Source organism: Balaenoptera ricei, chromosome 2 (assembly GCF_028023285.1).
Source record: "Balaenoptera ricei isolate mBalRic1 chromosome 2, mBalRic1.hap2, whole genome shotgun sequence".
Classification (NCBI taxonomy): Eukaryota; Metazoa; Chordata; class Mammalia; order Artiodactyla; family Balaenopteridae; genus Balaenoptera; species Balaenoptera ricei.
In genome coordinates this window covers 59,125,771-59,137,251 of record NC_082640.1, presented here as the reverse complement: position 1 = coordinate 59,137,251, position 11,481 = coordinate 59,125,771, and the positions used below count along the sequence as shown (strand labels likewise).

The 11,481-nt window shown below is 52.9% G+C and overlaps 1 protein-coding gene across 1 annotated transcript; it reads right to left on the bottom strand.

Moving 5' to 3' along the window:
- Nucleotides 1–984: 984 nt before the first annotated feature.
- SH2D7 (SH2 domain containing 7) lies at nucleotides 985–9,862 on the bottom strand. Its single transcript, XM_059915185.1, has 6 exons — nucleotides 9,687–9,862; nucleotides 8,231–8,320; nucleotides 5,016–5,185; nucleotides 4,518–4,726; nucleotides 2,489–3,148; nucleotides 985–1,035 (listed from the first exon to the last, which is right to left on the bottom strand). Exons 1-6 carry the CDS (start codon nucleotides 9,860–9,862, stop codon nucleotides 985–987), a joined length of 1,356 nt encoding a protein of 451 aa, XP_059771168.1.
- Between the last annotated feature and the right edge of the window lie 1,619 nt (nucleotides 9,863–11,481).

Genomic DNA, 11,481 nt, shown 5'->3' with positions numbered 1-11,481 from the left:
AGGAGGAGCCAGGCTGACCTGAGGGAATGGCTGTAGTGAGAGGCCTGAGGGCCCCGTGTGTAGAGCTGATGCCTGGGCAAGGCCTAAGGGCCCCCAGGTGGGGTCTGGGTCTCATGGGAGGGGTCTGAGAGCCACCCCTAAAGGCCAAGGCTGGCTGGAGGCAGAGGGCAGATGAGGGTGGCCTGGTCAGATAGGGATGCCGGCGAGTACCCACTGGCTGGCTCCAGAAACGGACCAGCAGCTCCCAGGCTGCCTGGCTGGCAGGTGGCTGCTCCTGTCTGGGTCTCCGTCTCCCCGATCTGCAGCAAAAAGGGTCCGACTGGGGTCTGCCCAGCTTGCATTATGAGGCTGGGCCGAAGGTGGGGGCAGAGAGGGGCTGAGGGGATGGTCCCTGGGAGCCCAGGTGCCCCAGGGTCAGAACCATCACCTCCGAGGCCGGGGCTTTGCTGCTACTTCCCTGGTTTCTTGCCCCAACCCCCCTGGGGCAGGAGCAGGGATGTGGCCCTGGGCCCTCCCTCCTTTCTGCTGATGGCGCCACAAGGAGGGGGACTGGTTTTGGTTTCAAGAGCAACTGAATGACATCACTCAGCCAGTTAGGAAAATGCCAGCGCTGCCACAGGGCCTGCCCCACGCTCAGTAAGTGTTCAGTGGTGGGAGGTCAGCACGGTCAATCCGTCCGGGCCCGGCCTGCTCATCTTGGAAATGCGGGTGGCCTTTGGTCAGTCCCCATTCCTCTCGGGCCTTGATTTCCTCTGGATGGGTGGGAGGCACTGGGGAAGCAGGACACAGCCCTGAGCTGCAGGCAGCTGGAAGGTCCCCTCCCATCCTGTCCCCTAGGCTGTCTCGGAGCCTTGTTCCAGAGCAGGCTGGTTCGATCTGAGGCTCCAAGGGGTGCCTTCAAGCAAGCTGAGAGCTTCCCAGTAAGCCCTGGCATAGCCCAGATACTGGGAAACCCGCTGGTGAGCTTCAGAAAGCCAGGCCTCCTCAGGATCTGTGCTTCTTGTCTGTGAAGAAGAGCCTCCGGAGCTTGTCAGGCTGCAAGGAGGGAGAAGACGTTAGAGCCTGGGTCCCTGGACAGGGAGGGGAGGGCCAGGCTCAGGGCATCCCTCGGCAGCGACTGGGGGCTTGGGCTCAAGGCCAGAGAAAGGCCAGGTTGGAATAGTGATAGTTGCTCCACCGCCCCTCGCAGTGCCAGAAATTCCACTCCAGCCCTCTGGTTTGGATGAAGGATTCGCCCTCTCTGGCTAAGGAGGCTAGGGGAAAGTGGAGAAGAAAGGCCAAGTCCCCTCTTCCCTCACTGGGTCCCCTGGGGTTCCCAACCCCAGCACTGCCCCAGCCATGCCCTAGGTAGAATGGGGGTGGGGATGTACATGGTGCCACCAGGGACCGGAAGGACTTTGCAGCTAGAGGAAGTGCAGTCATGGGATGTGGCTTCTGTGGTTCTTAGAAGGGCTGTCTGCAGGCAGGATCTGTGGTCCCGGGCGTCAGGACCTCAGAGGCAGCCTTGCACCAGGCGAGCTCCCTGTCCTGGGGTGTGTGGGCACAGCCCTGCCCTGGGGGAGGAGATGGCAGAGCTTCTGGTGAAGGCCTTTCAGCTGGGAGCTCGGGGTTTTGCTGTTCAAGCGGAAGAGGAGGTCTGCACGTGCCCATGGTCTGAGGCTGTGCCCTCGGGGAGTGGGCTCTCCCAGCTCATCGGCTCCAGGCGTAGGCAAATAAGCTGGGGCTGAGGGCTCAGGAGGGTTCCTCTGCCTCCCTGGGAATCCTGACCACCTCCCTCTGCCCTCCTGATCCCTGCTTCCCCTTTTCTCCTTTCTTATCAGAAATCCCCAGGAATATCAGCTGCTCACTGACAGCCACCTCTGGGCGGTGTCCTGAGCACATAAGGATGTCTAGCTTCACCTCCTGGGCAGCCGCCCCTGGACACAGCCATAGGACCAGCCCATTTTACAGATGAGGAAATGGAGATCCTGGGTAGATGCTAAATAAGAATACAGGATGCCCGGTTAAATTTGAACTTCAGATAAATGAGGAATAATTGCACTATTGGAGACATAGTTATGCTTAAAAAAATTACTCATTGTTTATCTGAAATTCAAATTAACTGGGCGTCTTGTATTTTATCTTGCTAAATCTGGCAATCTTAGTTGCGGGGGAAACTATCTTGCCCAAAGCCACGTGGCTAGGGAGTGGCTGAGCCATGAAAAGGGCCAAGGCAAGTCAAACCTGGAGCCAGGGCCCTTGTCCACCTCTCTGAGGCTCTGAGACGCTTGCAGTGGCCAAGAGGGAGGGATAGGAGTCCTAGTCTGCCGCAGAGAAAGACATCAGAAGGGCCTGGAAGCCTCCATCTTACATCCAAACCTAACATCTGCCTCTCCCACCATCTCTAAGCAGAAGTTAGGGCTGGAAAGTTCTGGGCAGTGGCAGTGACCTGCCCTGCCCATGCCTGAGGGCCACAGGTCCCTCCTACCACCCCACCCATGGAGCCCACCTTATGTGTCCGTCCAGTCTCCTTGCTCCTGGCTGCCGGGATTTGTTCATAGGTGTTCCTGGGCTCTGGGAGCTCCGGGGCCCCCAATATCCTCTCATAGCCACAGTCTGTGGATCCTGAAAGCTTGCTATATGTGGGACTTGCTCCAGGATAGGGGGGCCTGGCTGGGCCACCCCAGCAGACTGTGATCTGCTCGTAGGTACTGCTGCCTTCTTGGTCTGGCACATCCCTGGCCTCTGGGAGGCCTTCTGCCCGGATGAGCTCATAGATGTCTGCAGAACGGCTCAGTTTTGGAGACCCCTGACTCCAGGTAACAGCTGAGGATCCTAGGGCCTCAGAACTGGGGGACAGGAGAAGGCCCCAAGAAGTGGGAGACACTCTAAGGCCCTGGTCTGGGCTCACCCCAGAGAGGGCAGGTCCCGGGCCATCAGGCTTGTTCTCGCTTCCATCTGAGAGTCTCCTCAGGGCCTCCTTGCCTGGAGAGCAGGCCTGGCTGCTGGCTGGAACAGGCCCCTGCCTGCCAGACACATCTGTGCCCCGGCCTAGCCGTGCCTGGTTCATCTTTCTCAGGTCTGCATAGATGATGTTGTTGGAGCCTCCAAAAGACTCGTCCAGAAGGGAAGCACTCCTCTCCGGGAGGGGAGGCACCTTGACGGGGGCCTGGGGAGAGAGCGACAGAACCTCTTAGAGGTTACCCTGTCTCTAAGTTGCCTTCTGGTAAACTGCAGGTCTCTCAGACAAGCTGAGGCCCCTTGTCTTGGGCTCAGTTTACCTGACTGTTATGTGCAGGGGTTGGATGACATTCGGGGTCCCTGCCAGCTTCACGCTCTAGGACTCTGAGTATGGTCCTTATGTTGGCATTCAAGGCCAGGGGTCACTAAATCTACCTCCCACCCAAGATCATCCTGCCCTGCTCCTCTCCCCTCCAGAGTGGTGGTCCCTCAGAGCCCCCTGACCCCACCCACTCACTGCTCCCTTCCCCTTCAGAATGGTCCACCCCCAAGTCCATCAATTGTGTATTTATTCAACAGATATTTAGTAAGCACTGTGTAGACGCCGTCCTAGGTGCCAAGGGCTCAAAGATGAGCAAGCCCACCTCTTGGGAGTTTACATTCTAACCTGGAGATGGGCAACATACTGCTCTGTTGTATAGTTTAATGTGGTTGATGTAATATATGATACAATAATATATCACAAGATAATATACTGTCGGCTCATGATCAGTACTATGAAGAAGAACAAAGCAGAGTAATGGGATAGGGAGAATGGCTGGTAGGAGAGGGGATATTGTCTATAGTTTAGGTGGGCCTCCCTGAGGAAATGACATTTAAGCAGAGAATGGAATGCAGTGAGAGTAGAAGCCGTGCAGATGTCTGGTGGGAAGAGCATTCCAGGCAGTGGGTACAGCAGGAGCAAGGGCCCTGAGGTGGGAACGAGGTTGATGTGTTTAAGGGAGATCCAAAGGCCAATGAGGTTAGAGAAAAGTGAAGAAAGGGGACAGGTAGCAGGGCACCTGGTGAGGCTCTTGTGGACCCTCGTGAAGATTTCAGATTTTATTTTAAACATGAGGAGAATCCCTCGCTGTGATCTGATATATATTAAGAAAAATCTCCATGAGTCCCTCCTGTGAGTTGCTGTGGAGGAAAATAAAGTATTGACTCACAGGCATCCCACTCTACAGTTTACAAAGGGATTTTTCTGACATTTCATATCCATTCCCTCATTCAAGCCTCACAGGAACCTCAAGATTGGTAAACTGAGGCTCAGAGAGGTTATGTGACTTGTCCAAAGTCACTCAGCTAGAAAGGCCAAGCCAAGGTTTGAACCAAATCCACCGGCCAGAGGCAGGCCACAGCATGGGTGAACCACTGGGTAATTCCAAGCTGGGCCGCTCCTCTCTGGGCCTGGCACTCACCCTCCGCAGCCTGAGGGGCTGGCCAGTGTGGCCTCTCCGGGCCTGACGGTGGACGTGGCACCCACATTCCTGGTCTAGCAACCCTGACTCTGGGTAGCCCAGAATCCTCCTCACCTCCATGCTTTCTTCCTTGGAGAGGTTCCAGGGACTTGCATCCAGGCTCTTCTTTTTGTAGAGGAAGGAGACCTGGGGCTTTGGAGAGGGGCGGGGGCTGGCAGCCTTGTCTGGGACCACCGTGGGGGACACTGCAGCAGGCAGGTTTTCCAGGCCCAGATTGGTCTGATGGAGGCCCAGGGTGATGGCGTCATATAGATCACTGTCCTCTAGCTGGAGGCGGTGGGGACACAGCAGGTGTGTGGTCATACACCCCTGGCCAGCCTCTGGCCTCCTGCCAGAGACTGCTGGCCAGAGACTGAAACATGCCCACCAGGTCCCTGACCTCAGGTAGAACGCTTCCTCCATCTCCCCTTCTCAAATAGGGACCATGACCCTGCACTGAGTGCCCCTGGGTGGCAGGAAATAGGGAAGGCAAGGAAAGGCATGTGGTCGAGTGGGGGACACCCCTGGCCTGGGCACCCTGCCCCACCCCCCGCCCCCCGGGAAGAGAGGTACCTACCCGGGGGCAGGCAGTAGCCAGGGTCTCCCCGAAGGGCTCAAACTGCACCTCCTGGTAATGGCGCACGAGCTCGGCCAGGGTGCCGTGGCTCTGGGTGTCCCCTGAGACGAGGTAGCGCCGGTTTTGGAGCTGGTTGATGACAAAATGCCGGCAGCGGTCACTGCCCCTGCAACACAAGCACTTGTGGCCTGGGGCTGCTGACAACCGGCAGCCCTGCCTTGGCCCAGGGCTGGAGCTGACCTGGGGCCATGCTGCCCACTTGGGCCTTGACGTGTTCCTCTGTAAAGTGGAACTTGACATCCAGCAAACCCAGCCTTGCAGGTGATAGGGAGCGGTTTTTCAACGCCCCCCGCCCCCGCACGTCAGTCAGGGAGGAAAGGGCCAGGGCCGGGGTAAGGGGGAGTGAGGCACTCAGCTTGGAGTGTGAATGCAAATTTAAAGGGATGCCACAAAACTCAGTAATCAAGATAACTAATAATGCAATATTTTAGAAAGTCAATGTTAATACCAAAATATCCATGATGAGCAAAGTATCTAAGGCTTAAAGATGAGGAACGAGCCCACACTTGGCACAACTCAGCCTTACTCATCTCACCCAAATCCCGGCCAGGCCAAAAAGATGGAGTTCCAGGTCCCATCTCCACTCCAGCCTGTAAAGTCCCACCCTCTTCATTTTCCTTTTTTATGGGAGAGTAACGTAAACACAGTGAAGTGCACACGTCCTAAGTGTGCAGCTCGATGAATTTCCACATATGAACATTCCCATGTAACCACCGCCTAGAGCAGAACAAAACATTTTCCGGCTCCCCAGAAGACTCCCTCGTGGCCCCTTCCAGTCAAACGTCGCCACCACTCTGACCCCCATCACCATAGATCAGTTGTGCTTGTTATGGAATTTCACCTAAATGGAATCATACAGTATTTCTTTTTTGTGTCTGGCTTCTTTCACGCAACGTTATATCTTTGAGATTGATTGATGTCCATGTAGAATTAGCTTCTTTTTCCCCCCCATTGATAGGTAGTATTCCATTTAATTAAAAAAATCCACAATTTATCCACTCTGCTGATGGACATTTAGATTATTTCCACATCTGGGCAATTATAAATAAAGCTGCTCTGAACATTCTTGTACATGGCTTTTGCTGAATATATGTATTCATTGCTATTGAGAATATCCCAGGAAGGAGAATTGGGTGAGGGATGCACGTACGTTTAGCTTTAGTAGATTATGCCGAATTGTTTTCTAAAATCATTGCCAAGTATGAGGGTTACAGTTGCTCTGCATCTTCACCAACTATTAGGTAGCCTCTGTCTTTCCACTGTAGCCAGTCATTGTGGTTTTAGTTTCTATTTCCCTGATTGCTAAAGCTGCTGAACACCAGTACGCTCACTGCCCTTTTGGACCCTCTTTTAGGAAGTGCCTTTATTTTGCCTGTGTCATCTTTGTCTCATTGATTTGCAGGAGTTCTTCATATAGTCTGGATATGAGTCTTTTATTAGGTGTATGTATTACAATACAAAACCTCTCCAGCACTGTGGCTTGTCCTTTTATTCACTGAATGGTATCTTCTGATTAACAAAAGTTCTTAATTTTAAAGAAATCCAATTTGTTAACCTTCTCTTTTATGGTCAGTACTCTTGTGTCTCGTTTAAGAAATCTTTGCCTGTCTCAAAGTCATGAAAAATATTTCCTATGTTTTCTTTTCCTATGTTTTCTTTTGCTTTTCTCACTTGGGTCTGTGAACCATCTAGAATTAATTTCTCTGTATGGTGTGAGGTGGGGGTCATTTTTTTCCATTTGGATATCCAATTGCTCCTGTACCACATATTGAAAAAAACCAGCCTCCCCATACTCCTCCCCCCTGGCCCCTCCCTGCCCTCCCCCCCGCTGAATTGCAGTGGCGCCTCTGTTGCAAATCAGGTAACCAAATGTGGGGGACTGTTTCTGGATTCCACTGGGCTATTTGTATATCTTTGTGCAGCCCCACTTTGATCTCTTTAATAAGCTGGCACTCCACCTAAGATCATGTTTGAAAAAAAAAAGCCCTGATGCTGAAAAGACATTTGAAAACTGCTGAGTTTGTATATTTCAAAGTGCTGAGGACCATACCTGGCACATAGAATAACAATGACTATTTTAATAATGACTAACATTTATTTATTTACTATGTTCCAGACACTGTACCAAGCACTTTTAAAGGTATAAACTCATCAAACCCATTCAACAATCCTATGCAATATTCCCATTTTACAGATGAGGACATGTAGGTGCGGAGAGGCAAAGTGACTTGCTCAAGATCAGGATTTGAACTGGGGCAATCTGAACAGATGATAATTTTGAATCTGAATCTGAGGCCTTTGAGATTTGCCCTAGAGCCCCAGCCTCCCTCCCTCCCTAACTAGGGGTGGGGGAGGGAACTTCTTCCTTTTTCTGCCTTTCCACACCCAACCTACCCTTGGGACAGGCTCTGACATCACCACCTCTGACTTCATCCTGGCCATCTTGTCTCCTCTTCTCCATACCCACTGCCTTACCCTAGCCCAAGCTTCCTCATCTAGCCCAGACCTCACCCCTCAGTGGTCCCCACTGCCCCCATTACCTCCAGCACCTGTCTTGAGTCCTCCTTCCATAGGCTGCCTGAAGTATCCTCACAAAACCTAAGTCTGACCAGGTGACCCTTCATTGTCTACAGACATAGCCAGGCATCCAAGGCCGTCCTGAGCTGCCCTCGGCCTTCCTCTCCAGGCATTGTTGCACTGGAACCATGTGTCCTTCTGCACGCGGCAACTTGTGGCTTCCAACACCTTAGTCTGCCCTGTCTCTGTTCTTTTGCATATGCAGTTCAGTCTATTGGAAATGCCTTCCTAAACCCCAATCACACCTCCTTTTCTGCCCATCAAGTTGCTGTTCTTCCTTCTATCCTGTGCTCAAAATCCACCTCTGTGAAGCCTTCCCCAGCCTCCCATCAGGAGGAGGTTCTCCCCTGCCCCCCACCAACCCACCCCCTTGAAGGTGGGTGCTTCATCCTAGTATATGGCCGGTGCTGCTCAGAAAATGTCTGATGGACATGGACGGATGACTGAGGGAGTGAAGGAGTCAGGGCCCAGGGAAAGCCCAGCAGTGTGGGCTGGTGGAGATTCCAAGCTTATCTGCAAGACTGGCTTGTGGAGCCAGAGCCTGCCTGCCTTTGCAGAGGGCTTCCTTTCTTACCTGTAGGACAAGATGTAGCCGGTGGCCTGGTCGCTGAGGCGGATGAGGAAGGAGCCAAGAGCTTTGTCCCTGAGCAGCTGCTCTGTCTGCCTGGGCAGAGGACATGCCGTTAGCTGGGGCTGGGTCCCCACAGCAGCAGGAGCAGCCTGACTTAGACCAGCCTCAGAGTCCCTGCCAGCCATGCCCCAGACCCAGTGCACAGATCTCCAACCCTTTATAGAGAACTCCGTCAGACTTTCGGCTGGTTCTGTGGTCGGTCTGGGTTCAGTCAAGCAAACTCAAGACTCAGTCTGGGGCTGGCTGGGTTGGAATCCTGAGGTCACATACACACACACCCCGCCCCCCCTACTGCCTCACCAGCAGGCACAATAGCCACTGCCCCTCTCCACCTGAATATCCCTGCAGGAAGAAGGAATCCATATAGCTGGAGGTTTTTAGGTTTGTGGGATCCTTGCCTCAGGACTGCTGTGTACAGTTGTGCAGGATGTGTACTACACAGTAGTTTCTGCAGGGAGAAGGCGTTGGTATGTCTGGAGCCTGACCACGACGGCAACTCATAGGTTCTCATCCCCCTCACTTGCATGTCCCCTTCAGCCTCAGGCAGCTACGAATAGCTCTAAATGATGCCAAGGATTTTGGAGGCATGGTGGAAATTCCAGCTGTCTTCTGGTTTGGCAGTACACAGACCAGATATTTCCTCACCCACTTATTCACCATATACTAGCTGAATGCCTGCTCTATGCGGGACCAGCTACAAACTTTGCAGGGCTCAGTACTAAATGAAAACCTGGAGCCCCTTACTCAAAAAGTTAGAATTTCAACATGGTGACGGCCGCATGTTCAGCCAAGACTGGGGCCCTTCTGAGCAGAGGGCCCTGTGTTACAGCACACGTCAATGCCCGTGAAGCTGTGCCTGCTTCAACGCCAGGTGCTGGGCCAGGAGGACCTAATGAGTGGTTGCATTTGTCATTCCTTCAGCTAGTGCTTTAGCAGCTTGGAGATCCAGCCCAATCAGAAAGCCAGCCTCCACATCTTGGCCCTTATTCCTAGAGTAACTGTATATCCAGGTTCGCCTGGGAGAGTCCCCACTTAAAATAGTTCTCCTAGTAAGTCCTCTTACTAACAGTGCTCTGGTTTGGATGATGAATGAAACAGTCCCCCTAGTAATTCATCAGGTTATCCGGAGCTGTTCTGAATGCATACTGCTCTAGCCTGCCCCTCTCTGTTTCTCTGGCAGCCTGACAGCCCCAGCCATCCCAGCCCTACACTCAGAGCCGGGGCCAGTGCCTTCGCCCACCTTGCCCACAGAAGTGGCTGTCAGAGAACTCGGCATTCCTCAGTCTGTTCCCCCACCCACTGCTTCCTGGGGTCCCTGCCTAGCCCAGGGAAAGGGGCTAGCCCCTCGGCCCTGGGGGTCTAGGGGCCACGCTGGGCACGTGGACAGGGGCAGCCTTACTTGCGGGTGATGAATCCGTGAAACCAGGGGGGCAGGGCTCCATTCTGCAGAATGAGGGGGGCCTGCGTCTCCGTGAACCACCTCAGGGCCAGCTCCTGCAGCTCAGCCAGGGCCTGGCTGTCCCCGGCCCCCTCGGGCCCCCTGACCAGGCTGAGCTGCCTTAGGTGGCCCTCCATTCTGGCGAGTACTGATGTGGAAGCAGAGCCCAGACCACCCGTACGCCTCTATATCTGTGTGCACCCCGGCTCATTTGCCTGAGTCCATGCCCTCCCCAACCACCCACGGCACACAGGAGCCCTATTGTCACCTCTGACAATATGCGGCTGGTTCTCCTCTCTGATGCTCTGAGGCGGGGCACCTTGGCTGTCTGGGGACATTGAGGGAGGGTCACATTAGCAGTCAGAGAGGGGCAGGAGAGGGATCCCTGACTTCCTGGCTAGCAGATGAGCTGCCCCACTGCGTTTGGCCCCTTCGCCCAACCTCCGGTCTTTGTCTCAGCTAAAGACCAGACTCTGGCTAAAGTCCAGGCACTGCCACTGTTAGCAAAGTGGTGAATTTAAATTCTACTTATCCTTCCTTCATGGCGGCCACTTGTATCTTGGTGAAGTTCTGGGCTGATTAATTCCTCTTTCCACTCAAGATTTATTGTCTACTGTGTGCCACGTACATCTGGGCCCTGGGAATAAAGCAGCAACCAAAACAGCATTTTGCCTCATGGCACATATGTTCTAGTGGAAGGAGACAGATAATAAACAAATACATATATAGAATATGGGGTCAAGTGTAATAAGCACTCCAAGAAAAAGGGAGAGGAAGAAGAGGGCATGGATTTTGTTATTTAGATAGGGGGTCAGGTAGGGAGTCAGGGTTGGGGGAAGCCTTGCCCAGGAGGTGCCACTGGAACAGTGAAAGAGAGTGCCAGGCAGGTACCTGGGGGAAGAGATGCTGCTCCCAGCAGAGGGAAGAGCAAGTACAAAGACTATGAGGTGGGACTCTGCTGGAGGTCCTGAAAAACAACCCAGAAGCTCATGTGGCTGGAGGAAGAGCCCTTTGGAGTAGCTGGGAACCCTAGAAGGGCTGCCATAAGGCTTTTGAGAGGAAGCACTGCACCAGTTAAGGCCCAGGATATTTGTTCACACAAACATCCCTGAATCTCTAGTGTGTTTCCGAATTTCACAGCAGAAATCCAGGCTCGGTTGACAGTGAGGCAGGGGGTGTTGCAAACAGTCAACCCCAAGGATCTGGGTTAGAATCCCGCTTCCATCACACTGGCACAGACCTCAAGGCAGTTTCTAAGTGGTTGCAGATAGCTCAATTTCTTCATCTGTAGAATGGGAATAATTTTTAAAAAGCTACTTTCTAGACTCTAGGGTCATTATGACAAGTAAATGAGATAGCATAATAGTTAAGAATGAGGGAACATATATATAAATTCCAAACCAGGCAGAACTGACCGATGCCAATAGGAGTTAGGATAGTGTTTACCTTGGGGAGTGTATGACCAGGAAGGGCTGAGGAGCTGCTAGGGGCTGATCACGTTCTATTTCCTGATCTGGGTGGCGTGTTAGGTGAGTGTATTCACTTTGTGAAAATTCATTGAGCTCTGCGCTCATGAGCTATGCAGTTTTCTATGTATATGTTCTACTTCAACAAAACAGCTCATTTGTAAAAAATGAGGATGCTACAGCCATATTTCTTTGGTTCCAGTTCCAGCTGACCAGCTATGGGACCTTGAGCAAATGACTTAATTCTTCTGGTCTTCAGTGTCATCATCTTTGAAACAGGGAGGAAGAAC